Consider the following 22,725-nt stretch of genomic DNA (forward strand, 5'->3'; position numbering starts at 1 on the left):
ACTCACTGCCCGGGACCTCCCGATGGTCTTTCAGTATTAATATTACAGCATTAAGAGATTTAATTATAAATTTATTTCAGACGGCTGCTTTTTCTGTCTTCCATCCTAAGTATTAATAGTTTGCTAAGTTCATTTGATTCACTTAATGTGTGTGATTCAATGTAATCTCACCCAGGACCCTTCTTTTACTAAGAAATAAGCTTGTTGTTAGCCTCTGTTTACCAGTCTGCTCCCAGTTATCCAAGGACTCTCTAAACCCAAGAGGTATAATATGAACAAACTCAGACAGAGATGTCACAGGAGAACAGCAAACTCCCAGCAGGTAACACTGTGGCTCAGGCATCACGAATCCCTTTGGCATCCCTTGAACTGTGAATCAGCATCAGTTTACCTGGCATCACATCACTTTTCCTCCAGAAAAATTGTATGTACTTTGAAAACAAAGTAATATACTGTACAACTGAAGGACAGCAGAACCCAGCAAAGGTCTGTCTATATCACAAAGGAGAGTCACGAAAGCTACCTGTTTCTCTCTGATCATTGGAGTGAAAATCTGTTTTTTGTAGCTATAGGAACTTACATCTCTGAGAACCAGCACTGGGTACTGGTAACAGGTCCTGCCATCCATAAGCCCTGTGACAAGTTACTTAACAGAGAACTAAGCCTTAGTTCCTCATCTATAAATTGGAAATATTGGTATCTTCCACTGTTATTATTATATTGTGAAAAGACAGTTACCTGCATATGCAGTCACATGGACACGCAGACTATAATAATACTTGGATTTTATTAGCATTCACAACTTTAACTTTTGAAAATTTTCCTATTTAAAACATAGCATTGACCTTTTCACTCACTCTTGTAAAATCAACCAAAAAAAGGACTAGAAGTTAAGAGAAGGGTACCATATAAAAAATGCCATGCACACTCCAAGTTCCCAAGCTTTCTTTAGCCCATGCACCCACAGATAGTAACAGCCACTGAGAGTTTCCTCATCAGAAGGAATAATACATACGGAAAGCTGCAGCTCCCTGCTCCTGAGGACTGGACGCCTCTTGGCCGACGTCCTGCTGAAGCAAGAGCCAAGAGGTGAATGTTGAAGCACTAGAGCCCCCTTGAGAAGGCTCCAGTGTTTATTGCCTATTAAACAAGCAGTGTCCTTTATTGTCCTTTATATTAATTTTCCTGGTATACTTTCCTTACATTTGTCAGCATTTCCTACTTGCCAAATGACAGACAAGCAGAAAACCAGGTTTTAGAAGTATGTTCATTTATAAATAAAGTCTCTCCTGAGTCCTCACCTTTCTTTCCATCCCTCTGCTATCACCTTCAGTCAGACCCTCACCACCCCACCCCCAAGACAGCTGGGACAGACTCCTAGCTTGACTCCCACTTCAATCTGTCTCACCTCTGCTTCAGTTTCTCCCATGCTCAAAAATGTTATGTGCTTTTTACCACCATTTAAAAAAAAAAAAATCCTCAAGAGATGCTCCAGTGCTTACCAATCCAGTAGACAGTGATTTGAAACAATGTAGACTGTGGGATGCCTTTTCAGCTTTATCCTGCCCCGGCCCCTGGTACAGTAACACTTCCCACGACATGCCCATGGTTTCCTGCTGTGGGATATGCCCGTTTCTCTCTCCCTTCCTCCTCCTCTTCTCAAATTGTAGTCCAATTCCATAATCATTTCCGTTGTCACGCGCTCCCTGCCGGCTTCCCTTGATGCTCTGCCCCAGTCTAGATCAGCAGCTCACTCTTCCGGACGTCCATCACGTAAAGGTACATCTGGCCCTCATCTTGTTTTGCCTCAGTTTATGTTTTGTTATTGCTGTTTGTTTCAGTTAACGTTTATTCTTGACCGTGAGATCCCTGCAGGGGATCGTAGTTTACCTGTTTCTCTGTGCCTCAGAGTGCCAAGCACAGGGCCTTTTTATCTAAAAAGTATTAATATTCCTAATTTCAACTAAATGTATTGACACATAGGAAGTGTGATTTAAATATGGAATCAAAACGATTACTTTATGGTCAGCATGTGTACATCTGCAGAAAATTCAAAACAAGTATTCAGACAAGCAGGAAGCTGTATAAGTTGTATAAGTAGAAAAAAAATTCATTCCCTCCTGACCTGAGGAGCCCAGATTCCAGGCACTATATCACGCGATGATGGAGACACAAGACAAGAAGACATGGTGCCTGCTTTGAGAAGCTTCCAGTCTAGCAGGGGAGGAAAACTGTGATCACGTAAATGTAGCAAGCGCTGTTACACCTGACTGCTTTGGGAGGCCAAAGGGGGCACTCCCGATTCAGCCTGGCGGTAGCCCAAGGTGGTTGGACCATTGAGTGAGCCGAGGGTAAGAGGAGACACACACAAGGCTGGAAGAGGCAGGAAGCAGAGCGCAGAGAGGACTGTCGATCATTTTGAGGCACATGTGCTTTCTACTAGAGGCAGCATTGAAGGGGAGCCAGAGCATCCCACCACAGTTTTAGAAACACTCCTCCAACCGCGGCGTGGATGACGAAATGGGGGAAAGAAGGAAAGATGGCGGGCAGCCCGAGGCTATCGCGAGAACTCAGACAGGAAGCGAGGCCAGCTTCCGGGAGAGGGGAGAGTAAGGATTCCAGAGTGAACTATTAGGAAGAGCCGCTCTTGGGAGAGAGAGGCGACTCAGGAGGTCTCATTCACTCTCTAGGTTGTCCAGGGTGGAGAGATGCAGCACCAGTAGAAAGCACAATTAGGGACTCCGTGCTTTTTGTCTAACTTTCTGGGGGTAGAACAGGCCTCCCTTATAATATGGCTATTATTCTGCTCGTAGATATTCTGCATTCTGATCGGAATGCATTAGACACAGCAGTTAGGAGCAGAGTAACTGAAGGGTTAAGGTATTTAATATCTCCAGGCCTGTTTCCTCTGTAAAATGAGAAGGAAGATAATAACAGCACCCATTTCACTGAGGAGCTCCCAGAATTAAAGTTAATGCATGTAAATTGCTCAGCATAGGGCCCTGCATAAAACATGTGCTCAAGACTTCAGTTATTATTGTTTCCCTGTATTATTGGTGGGTAAGGATGAGCAAAATGTGAGGGCTCTTCAGCTCTTCTGAAATACAGCCACACGCTGCATAGCAATGTTTTGGTGGACAGTAGTCTGCATATAAAATGATGGTCCAATAAGATTATAATATGGTTATTTTTACTGTACCTTTTCTATGTTTAGATGCAGAAATACCATTGTATTACAGCTACCTACAGTATTCATTCAGCACAGTAGCTTGCTGTACAGATTCGTAGCCTGGGAGCAATAGGCTATCCCATGTAGCCTATGTGTAGCAGGCTGTACCATCTAGGTTTGTATAAGGGCACTGTCTGTTTGCACAACAATGAAATTGACTAATGATGCATTCTCAGAACATACCCCTGTTGTTAAGTGATGCACGACTGTACTTGCTACAGTTGCAACATGAGAGAAATCGCCCTTCTTAAATACAAATAAGGACACTTTTCTAGTTAGATGCACATTCTATACTAAATTTGAAGAAACTGTTTTTGCCTTTTTATAGGGAGAACTGGAGATTCCGCTCTTATATCAAGAGTGGCTTGCATGTAACATTCATTCTTGATGTGTGCCATTCACCTCTGGATCAGTGTCAGAATTCAGAAATTAAAGGTGCAGCTAGTTCCATTGCTAGGGAGATGGAATATTTAAGTGAGTCCCTGCAAGTTTCTTTTGAGGTAAGTGTCTTCTTTTGGAAGGCCATTCAGAAAATTCACTCTCTAGGATAGTTTCAACTTATTAAGCTTTCAGGGATATTTTCTAAGGGAAATGTTCTAAGCACATTTAAGGTAGTCTAGGCATAGGTATGTTTGGTTAGGTGTATTAAATGCATTTTTAACTTGTGATATTTTCAGTTAACAATGGGTTTATCAAGACATAACCCCATTGTAATTCAAGAAGCATCTGTATTCTGTACACGTGTTTCCTTAGGACCTTTACAATTACTGTCTCTTCTGTCTGCAATGCCTTTTCCCTGAATAAATACATGGCTTCCCTTCACTTAATTCAGAACTCAAATGTAATCTCAGCTGAGTGGCCTTCCCTGCTTGTCCTATCTAGAATAGTATCACTCATTCTCACTCTATCCCTTTCCCTGCTTTAATTTTCTTAGTGAAATATCATTTCAAAACACTAGGCTTTCTCTAAGGAAAGGACAGATATTTTGCTTCTAAACTGGTTTTTGAGCTCACTCTGAAGAAGTAGTCCTTTTGTCCTTTGCTTATTCACGCAGTCATTAATTCATTCAACAAGTCATATTACTGTCCATATTCTTTATTACTGTCCATATTACTGTTCTTATTCTTTTATAAGAATATACATTAAATTATGTAGAACTTGAAGGTAGGAATTGTGTCTTTTTCTGTACTGAATCCTCACCACCTGGAATGTAGTAGCTACTCAATAAACACTCATATGCTTGAGTGAATGAGATTCCAGAAGAAAGTTGATCTGTGTAAGACTTGTTTCAATCTTGTTATTTGCATAATTTTGCATGGAATCTTGCCCAAGGCCAAATGTTGAGAAGAACTTGTACAAATGATAGGCAACATCATGGCCAAAGAAATATACTCTTTTGAGGCCCATAACTATTGCTCGATAATTGAACAATGCTAGCAGAGATAACAAAGACGATTTTCAGGAGTGAGAAAACATCAGCGGCTTGTGATTCTAAATACTCTTACAGAAAGGCAACCATGTCGGAGAGAACAGTAGCACAGTTTTTTTTAATCCCCCTGTGTAAAACAGAGGCAAGTGACCCAAGAGAAAGGTGACCTCAGGCCCTTTTGCAAAAATGCGAAATCCAGGGCTGCTTTGTAGCTGTCTACATAGCATGATGAGACAGAAATGCCCAGTCAAGCCTCAAGCCATCAGGAAAAGCCACCAAATATGTTCCCCAAAGCTCACATATCCTTAGGCTTCGTGGGACTACAGTACTTTTAAGGACCCACAAAAAGAGTTTAATTTCAGCCAGGTGTGGTGGCTCACGCCTGTAATCCTAACACCCTGGGAGGCTCAAGGCGGGCACATCGCTCAAGGTCAGGAGTTAGAAACCAGCAAGACCGAGACCCCGTCTCTACTAAAAACTAGAAAGAAAGAAATTTGCCAACTAAAAATATATAGAAAAAAAAAAATTAGCCGGGCATGGTGGCACATGCCTGTACTCCAGAGGCTGAGGCAAAAAGATTGCTTGAGCCCAGGAGTTTGAGGTTGCTGTGAGCTAGGCTGATGCCACAGCACTCACTCTAGCCCAGGCAACAGAATGAGACTCTGTCTCAAAATAAAAAAAGAGTTTAATTTCATTTAAAATTAGAACAAATAAATGAACATTTAGGTTAAAGGAAAAAAATGTTTTAATATATGATTATTATCATTACATTCATCTTCATACCAACACAGGCCTAAAATAATATTTTTTATATTTTTTGTTTGGAGGAGAGGGCCTTTGAAAATAAAAATGCCTAGGGCATGTGAAAGTGACAACATGACCCTGATGTTGGGTCTCCTTTGCTTAAGAAAGCATTCTGGACAGACACTCAGCTACAGATACTAAAATGGTCTCATGCCAAAATAATTAAACCCTCCGTTATTCAGAAAAACACCTTTTCCAGGCAGATTCATTCCCCCAAGACGTCTATGATTCACAATACTGTATTTTAGAGGAGAGATTAATACAATTGCCCCATGAAATATCTTAAGCTCCGATCTGTTCTGAAACAAAGCATACAGCATGACACCAAGCGAAAATGAGTGCTAAGAAAAAGTATTTTCTTCAAGGCGCCACAGCCACCATAATTTGCACCTTCTGAAGTGGTGATAGAAGCGCCCTCAACACGCACAGACGGAAGAGTGGCGATAATGACAGGGCTGGAGACTGCGCCCAGCTGGGAACATAAGCATGCGGCCGAAATGAAGCCCCACCCCCACCCCCAGCAAACATTTCAGAAAGAGCTTTTCGTCTTTTGTTAAAAGTAAAATGAAAATCAACAGCCCTCTGCACTCCACCTGAGCCACAGAAGTCTCTGGATGTAGCTGAATCCGAGACAGCTGCAGGCTCAGTGCCTGGCTCGGTTTAGCTTTGTTCTTCCTTTTCTTTGTACTCTGAATAGTTCTGACTCGCTCCACAAGGAGCAATTGCCAGTTCACAAGGGGATAAATCATCAGTTAAAGTGGATTTTCTGAAAGTTGAGGGGGGAACGGTTATAACTAAGTTAGGTATAAAATATTATCTCAAACACAGGGAGGGTTCAGCAGAGCCCTAGAAAGCTCCTTTCTAGACGAAACTCCCCGGTAAGTCTCCTGAAGTCCTCCCAGGCAGCTGGATAACATCTTAACTGGTGGGGTTTTGGAGACAAATTTCGTGGGTTTTCACACTGGCACTTTCTAGCTAATGTGATCTGGGTGCGGTAGTTAGCTTCAGTGAGCATCAGAGTGGGTCCACAGTTGTACCAGCTTAGTGAGTTACTGTGAGCATTATTAATAAGACTCAATATTTAGAATGCTAAGCATGCATCTAACACATGGAAATAACTCAGTGAAGCTTTAGCTGTTATCATTATTAAGACATAAGGGGGCCGGGCACGGTGGCTCACGCCTGTAATCCTAGCACTCTGGGAGGCCAAGGAGGGTGGATTGCTCAAGGTCAGGAGTTCTAAACCAGCCTGAGCAAGAGCGAGACCCTGTCTCTACTAAAAAAAAAAAAATAGAACCAAATTAATTGGCCAACTAAAAAAATATATATAGAAAAAATCAGCCGGGCATGGTGGCGCATGCCTGTAGTCCCAGCTACTCGGGAGGCTGAGGCAGAAGGATCGCTTGAGCCCAGGAGTTTGAGGTTGCTGTGAGCTAGGCTGATGCCACAGTACTCTAGCCTGGGCAACACAGTGAGACTCTGTCTCAAAAAAAAAAAAAAGACATAAGGGGAACTAAGACCTGATAGCAAATCTGCTACAACTCAGGTTTGTGAGAAATGTTGCTGTTCTTCTTTTTAATACTTCTGCAACATTTGCTATGAGACAACATTCATGTTTCAGAAATAAAAGGGGTGAGAATGGCCAGGAAGAAGCAGAGGGCACGGCTGGCCCGCCAGGCTCTGAGCCCTTTTTTTTTTTTTTTTTTTTTTTTTTTGAGACAGAGTCTCACTTTGTTGTCCAGGCTAGAGTGAGTGCCATGGCGTCAGCCTAGCTCACAGCAACCTCAAACTCCTGGGCTTGAGTGATCCTTCTGCCTCAGCCTCCCGAGTAGCTGGGACTACAGGCATGCGCCACCATGCCCGGCTAATTTTTTATATATATATCAGTTGGCCAATTAATTTCTTTCTATTTATAGTAGAGACGGGGTCTCGCTCTTGCTCAGGCTGGTTTTGAACTCCTGACCTTGAGCAATCCGCCCGCCTTGGCCTCCCAAGAGCTAGGATTACAGGCGTGAGCCACAGCGCCCGGCCTGAGCCCTTTTTATGTGGATGTGTCTTCCAACTTTTGAGGGGTCTTTTTAAAGGTTTTAGCTGATTTGAGCACTTTTCAGCTAAATTATCAGAACATCTAGAATCTAATTTCAAATAAAGGTTATTATAATGTCCCTCAGTTTCATAGCTTCCTATCTGGAGGGTTTAAAATTCTATGGAAGAAAAGGTTTAAGTCCCAAGAGATATAAAGATTTGCTAGACTATCTTTAAATCCCATCTGGGGGAAGAACAATTTAAATAAAAATTGATGAAAAAGAATATGTCTGTGGAAACGACGAACTCTAAAGGGAGAAATATATTCAGAACGGCCTGTCCTAGTCCTGTCCCTGACCCACGGCACCCTCTTCCTACCCCTGTTTTGGTTCTCTCAGAAATCTCAGCTCTAGACGGAAGCAGAGGACATAAAGATGCCCATTTCCAAAGCTCTGTGGCTCCCCGAGATGTTTCTGGTTCCAATAGTCTTTGTGACCTGGTGTCCTGGCGGCTGGGTCCCAGAAAGGGAGCTCTGGTCTCCAGGTGCCTCGAGCCTGAGGCTGAGCACCCAGAATCCCTCCACACAGAGGAGAGTTGGGGCCAGTACACAGGGCGTGACCCCCCTGCCCCACCTCCCAGCTGAGTGACCTTAGCCAGGTGGCTTAACTCCTCAAACTCAGTTTCTCTTCTAGGCAGCAAAGGGTCACTGAGCCCACCTCATGGATCTTTTGTGGAGATTTAGATAAAGCACTGGGTCTGGCACCCGGGGCAAAGTCAGGAAACCTTCCCTCTCCCTCACAGTGCCACCCAGAATCAGGGTCTGAGGACTTGCCTTATCCTTTGGTGGCTTGTCCCCCACCCCCACCTGTTCCCTGCCATCACCCCCAAGCTGGAATGATGTCCAGGATGCTCAACCCCCTTAACTTATAAGGCCAACCCCCTCCACCTGCCATGGCTGACCCAAGCACGCATTTCCTTTCTGGACGCACGCTCCGGTTGACCGCCCGAGAGCAAAGCCTCCCAGGACACGTCTAACCTCGGTCCCCTGTGACAGCCTTTCCAGTGTTTGATAGCTGAGACCGAGAGCCTCCTTAGTCGTCTCCCCATGAGAAACATCTGCAGCGCCTTCAAGTTGGCTCCATATAACACGGTTTCAAGCGTGGTGGCCGCGCCCTGAACACACGCTAGTTCATTACTGCTGTCTTGTTCAAGATGCTCTGTGCTCGACTAAACCCCTCTCTGGGCTTATTCTGACCACCACGGGGGACAGTCTCAGAAACCCCTTCCTGAATTGGAATCTAGACTCCATCCTTCTCATGACTCAACTGCATCTCACTCTTAACTCCTAAACTCCTAAATTACGTATAAGGAACTAAAATGCCCTGATCCTGGGGGCAGGAAAGGGGTAGGTCTGTGCAGTTATCAGGTGCGTCGAATACAATTCGATAACGAAGGTGATTTGGGGTGGGGAGGTGTGCTGGTGTTCCAACTGTAGAAATTAGGTAGTAGTTTCTGCTAGACTTTATCTCATTAGATCTAAGCCATCATGTTAGCCTCTCACAGTCCTTTTGGTTCATGATCCTGTCATCATGTATAGCCAGCCCTTTTCACTAAATGACACATGACACATTGGTCACTTGCCATCGATGTCCTTATCCAAATTAATAAAATAATAAAATGCAGGTTTGGAATCCTACCACGAAAATTCCCCCAACTGAAGCCAATTTCTACCCATTTATCAAATTCTACCCACTGTTCATCTCATGATAAATCTATTTTTAAAATACTGCCATGCATCACTTAATGACAGGGATACATTCTGAGACTGTGTCATTCAGTGATTTCGTAGTTATGTGAACATGATAGAATGCACTTACACAAACCCAGGTGGTATAGCCTGCTACATACCTAGACCACATGGTACAGCCCATTGCTCCTAGGCTACAAAGCTGCACCGCGTGTTACTGTACTGAATACTGCAGGCAATTGTAACAGAGTGGTGTTTGTGTATCTAAACATATCTAAACGTAGAAAAGGTACAATAAAAATATGGTATAAAAGTTTTTTTTTTTAATGGCGCACCTGTATAGGAGTCTTACCATGAATGGAGCTTGCAGGATTGGAAGTTGCTCTGGGTGAGTCAGTGAGTGAGTGGTGAGTGAGTGTGAAGGCCTAGGACATTACTGTACACTACTACAGACTTTATAAACACTGTGTACTTAGTCTACACTAAATTTATAGAAAAATATTTTCTTCCTTGCATAATAAATGAACCTTAGCTTACTGTAACTATTTTATTTTATAAATTTTTCATTTTCTTAAAAACTTTGAATCTTTCATAATAACACTTAGCTTAAAACACTTTTACAGTTGGACAAAAATATTTTCTTTCTTTCTATACTTTATACACATTTTCTATTTTTACAATTCATTTTTTATTTTATTTTTTGTTAAAAATTAACACATAAACACACACATTAGACTAGGCCTACACAGGGTCAGGATCATCAATATAACTGTCTTCTACTTCCACATCTTGTCCCACTGGAAGGTCTTCAGGGGCAATAACACCCATGGAGCTGTCACCTCCTGTGATAACAATGCCATTTTCTGGAATACCTTCTAAAGGACCTGCCTGAAGCTGTTTTGCAATTAACTTTTTTTTTTAACAAGTAGAAGGAATACACTGTAAAATAATGATTAAAAAGTATAGTATAGTAAGTACTAGGCAATAGAAATTTTTCAACTCCTTTATAATCTAATGGGACCACCCTTACACACGTGTTCCATCACTGACCAAAGTATCGTTATGTGACGTGACTGTACTACTCATACGTATTGTCATTAGCCTAGATATATCTGCTTTGACCATGAACATGTCATGAGAGACTTAATAAAATGCTTTGCTGAAATTTAGATGGCCTCAGTCAGTGTTCCCCAGCCTAGTAGGGGATTACCCCAATCTGAAAACGAATGAGTTGGTGTTAGAGGTATAGCAAAGAGAAAGGCATTGAGGGGAAGAACCACACTTATGTACCCAAAGGCTTCCCAGTCTGTCTCTGGACTCCATTCCTTGGTAGCATCCGGGATGGCTGCAGTGCCGATGTTTAAATTTACCCCCTGATCTACTGGAGCTGCAAGTTCAGCCTCAAAGCTGGGCTTTTGTCTTCTGAGCATCATGTCATATGGGCAAGGGCCCACAGTTTGAATTCTTTCTTATGTTAATTATGTCACATGGAGTGCAAATTAGGGGATCCACCCAGTACACTTTCTGGAAATATTTCACCCCCTTCTCTTTCTGTGTGTTTGACAGACCTCATGCCCTGGGAAAACCATTGCTTTCCATCCCTACCTCAAGTCATTTCCTAGGCCTATGTTTACGCTTTCGTGCAATGTTAGTCCTCCAAGGGTTTTTTCTTTCTCTTGGCTAAGATTAGCTTTAGAGGCCTCCTGGGGTAGGAAATACCAAACATGTGAGAACAAAGGAGAGAAACCACTTTTTATTGTACTGGATCATTCGATTTGACATTATCTGGAAATAGAAAAATTTGCTAACACTCTTTTCCTAGCTTATATTTCTTTATGCTGCTAGTGAAATGTATGAGGTCAACATCTTTCTCTCCTCCTTTGCCCACTGTCTCAAATTCCCCTGCTCCCTGGGGTGCTAGCTTCAGATGACTCTGCTAGTCTTGGCTGGTGTACCTTCCAGTGGCTTAGAGAAAAATTAAGGAAAAAACTTGAAAACTGAAACTGACTCTCTTTATGGTGTTGGCTACAGTTTAGCATGGCTTTCCAAAGCCCAAAAAAAAACCATTTTACCAGAAGCAGGTCACACACACAGAGAAATTATTTTTCTGAACTACATTTCAATTTGGTAATTTTGTACATAGGATTCTATTTCTGCTGCTACCAAGTTAAAATGCAAAAGCAAAAAGTCTGTTAACAGGGAAAAAACCCAAACTCTGTAAAATAATTTAAAGAGGTTTATTCTGAGCAGAATGTGTGTGACTGGCCCAGAGCACATGGCCTCAAGAGGTCCTGAGGAAATGTGCCCAGTGGCTGGGTTACAGTTTGGATTTATACAGTCTTGGAGACAGGAATGACACTTAGGACCTAAGTCAACAAGTGGAGGGTATACACTGGCTTGGCCCGAAAAGGTAGGACATCTCAAAGAGGAGGATTACAGGTTAGAGGTAGGTTTAAAGATTCTCTAATTTGTAATCAGTTAAAGAAATGAAGCTTTGTCTAAAGGCTTGCAAAGTTTTAACTTAAGGAAGTCATCAGAGACCAACCACCGGACATTTGCTGAAACTCCAGTGGTCTGTTAAGTAAATTGATGGCCTGCAGGTGTGGTGTAAGCGAGTCCTGCACAGCCTGGGCCTGTTCATGATTTAGCACCTATTGTTACAAAGAAGGGAGGGGGCATGATGAGTCATGTCTGACCCCCTTCTCTTGGCCAGCAGCCCAGCGTTAGGGTTCTTCTGGGGTCCCCTCGGCCAAGAGGGGGGTCTGTTCAGTCAGTGGGGGGCTTAAGATTTTATTTTAGTGTACAGGTAGAATAAACCCCAGCGAGTAAGAAGCAGGTCTGTTCCTTTCCAGCTCACAGGAAACTGAGGCCACACATCAGTGTTCTGTTTCCACCAGCCGAGAGTGAGGACACATAATTTTACATTTAGCAGCATTCGAAGAAGTCAGGTCAGATCTACATTTCTGATGAAGTAAATCAGCAGCTCTCTGGTTTGACTGACAGGTGGGTCCATTATTCTGAAAGGTCTTGTCACTTTCAGCAGAGCCTGTTATTCTTAGCCTTGAAAAATCACACCATGTAACGTGTGGCACCTGAGGCTGCAGGACAGGGACACCTTCCAGGCTTTCTATCTCATGTCTGGAAACTGGAAACATCCAGGGAAAAACGGGAAACCCGTCGTTCACGTGTGTGTTCTGCACGATGCCAAATGTCTGGTGTTTTGGAAACATCCATCTAAGGGATCATATCTTCTCTTTTGTATCAATGTCTTTGATACCGTTTAATGACAGCTAAATTATAAGATTAACCAGAAATCCAAATACGTTTTCTATTCTCAGACTAGATTTTAGGAGTGGGAATAACAATTTCAACCTATGTAGTATCCCTAAAAGCTCAGGAACTGCAATAAATTGATACAAATAAAAGGTAGTACTTTACCTTTCTGCAAAGTAGCATACATAGTAGGCTGTATGAAGATGTTGCTTTTTTATTGTTGTCGTTGGGGGGAAAGAAACATCTAATTTTATTTTACGAGTCCTTAGAAAAATATCTGCAAGTGAAAATGTAGCAGAGACAGTGGCAGGAGAACAGATTCTGCTGCTCCCAGCATCTGCCTGTGTAACTGAGTTAGCACGTGCCGTGGGGCGAGAGCTATTTAAATTCCACCTGCGTATTTCAGTCCCTCCTTTCTTCGTAAGAGAGAAAAGCATCTAATAAATACAATGAAATTTCATTAGTGTCTTTTTTAAGGGATTAATAAGATGTCACAGGATGTAATTACATGCATCAGGTATGTCTATGGATTTGATTCTGGTTGTGCCCCTTTTGAAGGGCCGCTGACTGGTCAGCAGCTGCAGCCCGTGAGTGAGCACAGGGGCCAACACTGAGCCGAGTCGCCAGCACTGCCCCGCCCTGCCTGGTGTCGCGCATTTGATCACGTCAGGACTGAAGAGGGAGGCTCCTTTGGTTTTATTTTGCTGCTGGTTTTTGTTTTGTTGTTCTTATTTCCCATTTATTCATTCCACTGGCCCATTCAGACTCCTGTCCATACAACAGTGGCCAAATGGGAACAGAAGGTAAACTGTAGCCAGGCTAATTAGCACACGTCCAGCTGCACTCATCGAGGCCAGTGCTCAGCCCCGACGCTGGGGGCCACACCTGTGACGGTCACCAGGCTGGCAGCACCTGGCCAGCCTGTTTTCAAGCGTCGGTCGGGTGGCTACTCACCTATCTCAATCTGATTTTCCAAGAATTATTTAAAACTTCACCCAGGCAGTGATTTCAAACCTACTTCCTACATATGCCCTCAGCTGCCTAGAACCACTGTTCCACAGGGTTTATATAGCCTGTGGGGTTTATATAGCAGTGAATATTCGCATTCATAGCTGGTGTCGGTTTCAGAGCAATACGGCAATGTTGTAAAAGATGAGCCCGTTTTCAGGGAGAGACAGATTTCCAGGTAACAGTAGTTCTGGAAATAACATACAATGATCTACTGCATCTAACTATGCCACTTCCTCCTCTTTCAAGGCCATATTCTACACCAGTTTGCCCCATGAAGCTGACAAACTCTGACCACAGAAAACTGTGATTGTGCCTAAACTTCCACAATACTCAGTCCCATCCCACACAACCAAACTCTCAATGGCAGACTGTTTGATAAGTGGTTTCAGTTTGGACAGTCCCTGGATTACAACGGTCGGACTTATAATCTTTCAACTTTACCATGGTTCCAAATCGATACACATTCAGTAGAAACTGTACTTTGAGTACCCATACCACCATTCTGGTTTCACTTTCAAAGCTTTATTATAAAATGTGTTAGATGATTTTTGCCTAATTGTAGACTAATGTAAGTGTTCTAACCACGTTTAGGGTAGGCTAGGCTAAGCTATAATGTTCAGTAGGTGAGGTATATTAGATGCATTTTTGACTTCTGATATTTCCACCTTACGATGATGGTTTTATGAGGATGTAATCCAATCATAAGTCGAGGAGCATGTGTATATTCATTCCTGCAGTCATTGGGTGGTTACTTTGTATAATGCATTACTTTAGACATTTGGGGGAACATGAAGAGAGTGACACTCAGTCCCCGCTGTCAAGGAAACTTTAAATGTAATGGAAGCACAAATGCAGCCCACTGGCCCATCCGAAGAAAGAAGGAACACACCTGGTCCAGGTCATGAGAGCCCGGAACAGAATTCAGGAGGAAGCCACGCAGAGCTATCTTGCTGAAGGACTGGGGGCCGCTGGTGCTATGTAGTGAAGGACAGTGACTGGCACCAAGTGTGAAGAGAGGGGAGGAGGATGGATTCCATGGGGGCAGAACGGAAGCTCTTAAGGCAAAGCAGCAAGTTCCTCCACAGCAATGGTCCCCAAAGAAGAGTCACATCAGGACCAACGTCACAACTTCTTGCCATTTCTGGGGACCTCTTTTACTGTTATTTACTTAATGTTTTCCTTTAAATGGACTCACCATTTTTACTTAAACGTGTTACAAGGAAAAAGTTTACGTTAAAGAGAAGTTCTATCATGTCACCATGAAAGGAAATAGCAATATTGCGTGCTGTCACGAGGAAGTAGTGCCACAAATGCATGCTATAGAAATGGGATGGAAGCCAGTTCTGTTGCCTGCTGAAGCATGCAGGTCTGCGGTCTGCCTTCTCCTTGTAAAAAGGGAAAATAGCTAGTGCTGGTGTGGTGACAGCGACAGCCCAGCCCCAAACTGAGCCAACCCAAGACTCTCGGAAAGATTGCAAGGGAGTGGAGGAAGGATAACTTCCTCACCTTCTGATTGGATGTAATTTATCTCCCCGTCTGTGAATTACCTAAAACCACCCCAAGTGCCGCCAGTGGGACATATTCCACCCCAGAACAGATGGAAAGAACCAAAGGGCACACAGCACTGTGGCACCAGTCATACCTACAGTCCATGCAGAGAGACGGTGAGCTCCGTGAGGGCTGGGACCAGGGGTGGCCATCTGCGTAGACCCCACAGATGCTAAGGGGGGTGACCTCCACGGCCCCTAGCACCGAGAGGGGCACACAGTAAGACCTACTTATCAAAGGTCTTAAGTTAGGTCTCACTGACATTCTAAGATCTTTTGGCTCTGTTTCTTAAAAAGTAAAAAATTATTATTATAAGTTCCTAGTGATAATTGCATTTCATAATATCACATTCCCTCCCCACCTAAAAAAAAAAAAAAAAAAAGGATAGGAAAGTCAAAAGTGTAAAACCCAGCAGAAATCTGCGGATGAGTAGATCCCCTGGGATGTACGATAAGAATAGACAGGTGAATTCGGATAGTCTCAAAGGAAAATGAGGAATCTCTTTCTCGAAGTCGCATCCAAATGCGTGCCCAGGGGCGGAAGAGTCACTGACTGGCGCGTGTGCACGAGCCCTGCACGGTTCTGTCCTCAGCAGAGCTGGCTTTGTTCTCCCCGTGTTTCTTGCTCAGGTGCCCTTTTCTCGTTCCATTTCTCACAACACCCCTGCCTGTCACTTGGCACTCAGCGGCGCAGGGAAGCCTGCTAATGCATTGCAAATGTGATTGCCGCGTCTCCTTAAAAGTGCTGTCACATCTCAGCATTGCATTTTCAGGTTTTACCCGGAATTGTGTCAGTATTTGAAGTGGGCTATTTTCTGTAACCCATATCATTATGAATAGGAGACATTAAAGTACTGATTGCAGCTGGAGAATTTAATTTCAGAAGTGATTATACCGCATGTCTAAAATTTGCATTTTTAAAGCAGGTTTCCCCCAAATAATGCCTCGGCCAATACACCTCCGTGTAGAAAGTAGTTTCTTACGGCAAATAGGCTTTTTTTTTAATATTTGATTTCAGTATGAGGCCAGTCTAATCAATTTTATAAATTAACATAATTTGATTATAATACACTCAAATGTGCTAAAGTGATGACTGTGCTATCATTTTGTAGATGTTCTAAAGAAATACAGTCTCTTATTTCAGACAAGCATTTATAGAACTTGCTGGTGCTTATAGCAGCAGTCCCCAGCCTTTTTGGCACCAGGGACCATTTTCATGGAAGACAATTTTTGCACTGGACAAGGGTGGGGTGGTTGTAGGGTAGGGATAATTTCATGATGATTCAAGCACACTATCTATATTGTGCACTTTATTTCTATTATTATTACATTGTTATATATAATGAAATAATTATACAACTCACCGTAGGTTGGGGCCCCCTGCTTTAAAGGACGCTGGCAAAGATTTGACAGCAGTTCACCATGTTTTTAATAAAAACCAAATGATTGGCTCAGGCACTAATGAAACATGGTCTTAAAGGAGTTCTAATAGCCATTTAAATTTTTTCTAAAAACCTCATTGTGCTATTTCTATAGAGTCCCTCACTAGAAATCTACCTGAATATGAAAAAACAATACAATATAGCCTATTTTTCAGGGAGAAATTGAGACTAATACAAACCATCTGACTTCTCTGTTTTTTTAATGAAACATAAATGTTTGTTCGTGGAGGCAAAGCCTTAACTTCTCTAAGCCTCAGTTTCCTCATCTGTGAAGTGGGGGTAATCCTCTCTAGCTCAGAGGGTTGTTAGGAGACTTCATGAGACTCTGCATAAAAAGTACTAAGCACAGTGACCCCAGGCATGCACTGACCTTGGCTTATAGTAGAGGTTCCAATATTATTATCATGACATGGCCCTGAGTTGGAACTATCAGGTCCTGAAAAATCAAGAGCATCTGTTGCAGTCTTGGCCTCCCAGGGGACTTGGCCCCAGCCAAAAGTCTTTAGGAAAGAGGCACGTCAACTAGATTTGGCGTGCTCTCCAGGTTTGGAAATATCAGTTCTGTCCTCCTGGACATCAGAATCCTTGTTTTTGTGAGCCAGTCACCATTCAGGAAAGGAACAACAGTTAAAACACTGGGGATTTCCCCCAGTGGGAGAAAACACAGGAGAAAAGCTAAGAGAGTGCAAGCACCCCAAAGAGAATGGGAGCGTGCAAGCAGGTCGCCCACCAGGGCTCCTTCCTGCCGTCCAGCCCAACCCTCTGCCTGCTCAGCTGACGTTTCTACCAGTGCCCGCAGCCCAGAGGCCTGGGCCCGAGAGCCTCTGCTGCCACTCGCTATTCCCCCTGCCCCTGATCCACCATCCGAACCCCAGTTCCCAGGCTCCCCTCCCTGGGGGCTACCTGAGAGGGAGTCACTAAGGGGAAGACAGCTCCTTAAGAAGCAGGGACCCTGGGTTCAATAGCAAAACCTCAGAGAGATGTGGCTTTGAACCTGTTGGTTTTCTGCAGTGTCGCCAGGAAGCCTGCCCTCCTTAGAGTTCAGAAAACTGTACCAGGGACCACCCGAAATGGAGCCAGAGTCAGAAGTTCCCTACCCAAATCTCTAGCAGAGGAAACTGAACTGAAACTGACTCATGATAGGTACTATAACAGCTTTAGCAAGAGGCAAGCAAGTGCGAGAGGATGCTGGCGAAAAGCAAGGCACTTCCTCCAAGTCCACAGCAGAACCCCCGTGGCATAAAGAAGAATCCTCGCCTTAGCAGGGGCCGGAGGGGCTAATGCAGCACTTGCTCAGAGCAATCGCACCACTGCTGCTAGAATTATCTCTCTAATACAGTTCTCATCACAGCCCTCTGCAGCTCCAGCGTCTTTGAGTTTCCCACTGAAATAAAAGCAGCATCTTAGCTCGGCATTCGAGGCTCTTCCCACTCTGACTCCCCATAGTTCCCTGAACATAACAAACTCCGTAACAAACTCAGCCTGGAGTTCTCTCTCCCCTTTCATCCTCAAAACCTAGTTCTAGTGGTACCATTCCCAGAGGACATTCCAGAACCCCTTGCAAACTTGCTTCCCTGGTTAGCCGTAGACTGATCATCTTACCAGATACACGGTTTGTTTCTCAGCTCAGAAAATCAGAAAATGGTTAAAAGGCTCTGGCGTCAGTCTGCCTGGCCGGCTAGCTGAGGGATCTTAAGCATTTAAGGGCTCCTTCGACATTAGTTTCTGTTAGGTGGGTTCTAAAACTTGGGCCAGAGGATTTAACCGGTGCAACAATGAGTGGTTACGTCGCGCCCCTGAGTTGAGGGTTAGTTTGGGAAGAAGTTGAGTTTACAGGCTGGGGGAGGTGGTGAGTCCTAAATGCATGTGTGTGTCTGTGATTGAGTTGGGAAAGTTTCTCGACTTCCAAAACCTCCGTCGGATACTAGCAGGGATTCCGCAAAGGGGACTGGATTCTGAAGAAAGGAGCTGCCCAAATTCAGGCTACAGGAATTCTTGCTTTCCTTCTTTTCTTTAATAAAGAATTCTAAATAGGAAGATAAAAAGGAGGTACAAAACAGAACCATAATTTGCCAGGAGGGCTGAGCAGGGGACCTTGTTCAATATGTTAAGAGGGTCAGGGACATGTCCAAGAAGCCAAGGAGAAAAATCCATCAGAACCAAGTGCTGTGAGTTTCAGCGATGTCTCGAGCAGCCAGAAGGTACTTTACGAATGTGTTTTTTGTTTGATCAAATGCAGTCTTATTCTCATCCATCCCTGTTCTCTAGTAACACAAGCTTCTTTCAAAGTGATGTCTGCAGCCGTAAGTCTTACGAGTCATTCATATTTTATCTGAAACAATGTAACATCTTAAACCTGGCAGTGAGGTCTGGGCACTTGCAAAGACCAGGGTGTTGGACGGCTGGGGTACAGCGCGTGGCGTAAGGTTTCTATTTTCTTTCTTTCTCTTTTAGAAACAGGGAAGATCGACCCAGAGATCCACAAGTACAACACCCCGGGATTCACGGGCTGCCTCTCGCGGGTGCAGTTCAACCGGATCGCCCCTCTCAAGGCCGCCCTGAGGCGGACCAACGCCTCGGCCCACGTCCACACGCAGGGCGCGCTGGTGGAGTCCAACTGCGGGGCCTCGCCGCTGACACTGTCCCCCATGTCGTCGGCCACTGACCCCTGGCACTTGGATCACCTGGACTCAGGTAAGGCCCACAGCCGGCGTGGGCAGCTTGTTTTATTTCTCTAAACCTCAGTTTCCTCCACCATAAAATGGGTTTGAGAACAGAACTTCTCCAGTGACGTGGCTGGAGGACTCAGAAAGAGCCACGGAGCGCTGGGCACGCGAGCTCTCTGCGCGGCGCGTGGCATGCCAGCAGCACTCGGGGCCGGAGGTAAACGTGAAGTCAAAGGTAAAGGATGTAGGAATTGTCGACTCCTCGTTTATTGAAGTTCAGGGATGAGATGCCCACACCGCCGTCGGTGGCGTGGCTGTGGGGTGACCTGACCCGATCACTTCCTCCCGTGGCTCCCACTGACTTGTAGACGCACGGTCTGTGTTGCAGCGAGAGAAGGAGGGATCTGCCCGAGGCAGTCAGCGCGGAGATTCAGCTCCTGGCCCTGATCCATGACTGACACCGTAGGCTTCCAGATCTGGAAGAGGTGCAGTTAAGCTTACAAAACCCGGTGGGGACTTAGTCCCACGGCTGGGAGTGGCAAGACGTGCCATTTGAAAGCACAGGACGGTAAAGGAAAGGGTGTCGCTGATGGCTGCAGAATCAATTGCATGAAAAGCCAGTGGCCACGTAACCCCGCGTGGGGGAGAGCCCACTAAACGCTTGTCGGGAGACTCAGGCCTTGCTCCAAGCCCTGCCCAGGTGGCCCTCGGGCAAGTCAGGTGACCTCTGTAAGCCTCTGCTCCTTTACCCGCACGATGAGGAGGTGGGGTGCATTCCCCATGTGACCTCCAAGTCCAACACCCAGTGGGGCTCGGAGCAACATGTGACGTCACCGATGCTAAAAACAGGAAGGGGATGGGGCAGGAGGCAGCGTGGCAGGGAGGCCTGGGCCCCAGCACCGTCACTGCCTCCCACCCCAGATGCAACTGCATTCCTCAGTTTCCCCATTTCTAAAATGGAGACCATAAGACCTAACTCATAGAATCCCGTCTGAGATGCTGTGTTTAAATCACTTAGCACAACCACAGGCATGCAGCAAGCATTTAACAAGTTTAGCTGCAACCGTATTAGTAATAATCATGGTTATTGTATTAGACACAATAGTGTCTAATTTTTTAGACACTATTGCTATAATGCTCGAACATCCAGTACATGCTTCTAGACCTCCACACACACACACACACAAGCAGATTTCTGATTTGTAACGGCACCTCATATAAACAGCACGCATCATATAAACAGCGCGCCTTTGATTCTTTAATCACATTCCAGCCCGCACGCCGTACTTATCAGCTGCAGCACAGCTACCGTCATCCTGCCAGGATCACACCGTGAACCCTGGCGAAGCTTAGGAAGAAGCCAGAATTGCCCCATTGTCAGAACAGCCAATTCACAGACTAAACAATCCTCTTTGTTCTGCACACACGGACTCCTATAACTCGATGAGGGGCGCTGTGTGCCAAGGGCCCTTACACAGAATTCCCTTTTATCAGTGTTGTTGGGATTACACAGCAGGCTGGTCTTTCCTCGTGGGCTGGCTCGAACAAAGGAAAGCATTCCTAATGCTGCAAGAAGAAAAGTAGGAGTGAAAGTATGAGAGGAGAAAAGACGTATGGCAGGGCCACAGAGGATCAGGGATTTCTCAGGCTAATTCCTCCATATGCCAGAGTGGACGAAGACCACAAGTGATCTTGGAAATGCACAAGTCGTCGTGCTGTGCCAGGCACTCGCTGCATAAGGCAAGGATCATGTGCACAGTCAGGGCCAAGGAATCCATTTCAAAAACATCTAGATCCTACCTTGGGCCAATAGGAGTCCGTATTTATGATGACTTAATTTTTTAAAAACTGCTTTTGAGGTCTGTAAGATACAGTTGTAGGAACCAAACAGTTTTAGTTCGTTTATCTTTAAAAAATCATGCTTTGTGCATGGCAATTTCATTGTTTTGATTGATTCATGACAACATATAATAGGGAACATTTCTGTTAGCATTCAATGTTCAAATCAAAATTCTATGATTCCAGCCAGGCGAGGTGGCTCAGGTCTGTAATCCTAGCACTTTGGGAGGCCAAGACGGGAAGATTGTTTGAGGCCAGGAATTCAAGAGAAGCCTGAGCAAGAATGAGACCCCCATCTCTACAAAAAATAGAAAAATGAGCTGGGGAGGTGGGTGGTGGTAACACCTGTAGTCTCAAGCCACTGGGGAGGCTGAGGCAGGAAGATCACTTGAGCCCAAGAGTTTGAGGTTGCAGTGAGCTATGAGGCCACCACTGCACTCTAGCCTGGGCAATAAAGTGAGACTCTGTCTCAGAAAAAAAAGAAAAAGAAACAAAATTCTGTAACTACAGTATTATGGCAGGCCTGCACTATGTATCATGAGGTCCATTTGTAGAAAAACTTCTACTCTGCTGAGAGTTCTTCTCCAATGTCAACCTCCTACAGTATCAACCATTTCCATAATTGGCAAAATGCTTACATGTATCTGTCTAAGGGACTCTATTAAGATCAAAAACAGCTTACAAACTATGAGGCAGAAGAAGGTTTATTTAAATAACATGATTTGACTTTTTTTTCTTTTAGGTGAATTGGGTCATGAATGTGGGGTGGGGGGCTGAAAGGGGCCAGGGCCAGCTGTAGACACGCGGGAAGAAGGTTACTTAATAGCAGCCTCCAGTGGCTCCATGTCAGGAAGGAGAAACATTTCCTCTACCCTCTTAAGTGCTGTTGTGGGAGGCCTGCAAATTAAGCTGATAAAAGACAGATTAACAGGTGAAGAAAACTTTATTCACATGTATACAGGCACTTACAAAAGAACTCAATAAACGGTTAAAGCTAGAGTCTCACAGCCCTACCTTAGTAGGTAAAGTGGGCATGGAGAAAAGCCCTCTATACGAAGAACACGTGGGTTTCTAGAAGAACAAATGAGGGCTAAAGTCCGTGTGTTCATGCAGGTGTGAGTGGTCTGGACCTCTCCTTCATGGCATAACATGAATCCCAACAGATGCGTCAGTTGCAAATACTTTTCATACCAACTCGGGTTCTAAGCGCATCCACCCATCAGCAATTGCATTCTGGGTTTTGGGAGCCTTGGTTCCTCATTCCAAATTCTGATTGGAGGGTTTTGCGTTTTTCAAATAACTTTTCATGCTTGAATAGAATAAGAATTCTTGCTATCAGTCGTAAACAAAACAGCAGTACACACGCAAACATGCCATTTCTACTTGACTCTGTGGAGGGTTAGGACAGTAGGAAAACAGAGTGAGAGCTGATCAGTCCCGGCTTGATTAGGGGACATTTGGAGTAGATCGCTTCGTTGGGTGCCTCGGAAAGTTGGTCCTGGGCCGACAGCCTCAGTTCTCCTGGAAGCCTGTTGGACGGACAGACTCGCTGGGCCCCACCCCAGGCTGGCGGAATCCGCATCTACAGCTGAGCAGGGTTCCCAGGTGACTCACCACGTGCACGTTAAAGATTGCGGGGCGTTTGTGGCTGGTCAATCTAGCGCAGTGCTTCTCAATCTTGGAGGCGCTTCAGAATTACCTGGGGAGCCTTTT

At 44.6% G+C, this 22,725-nt stretch overlaps 1 protein-coding gene across 1 annotated transcript in view; it reads left to right on the forward strand.

The window, feature by feature from the left end:
* The window catches only part of CNTNAP2 (contactin associated protein 2), a 1,865,599-nt gene that overhangs the window by 1,817,477 nt on the left and 25,397 nt on the right, over positions 1-22,725 (forward strand). The window contains exon 22 of the mRNA XM_012768220.3: positions 18,962-19,201. Within this exon, the coding sequence (XP_012623674.2) occupies positions 18,962-19,201 (240 nt within the window). The remainder of the gene's footprint in view (positions 1-18,961; positions 19,202-22,725) is intronic.

The sequence above is a fragment of the Microcebus murinus genome, chromosome 9 (genome assembly GCF_040939455.1).
Source record: "Microcebus murinus isolate Inina chromosome 9, M.murinus_Inina_mat1.0, whole genome shotgun sequence".
In the NCBI taxonomy this organism is placed as follows: Eukaryota; Metazoa; Chordata; class Mammalia; order Primates; family Cheirogaleidae; genus Microcebus; species Microcebus murinus.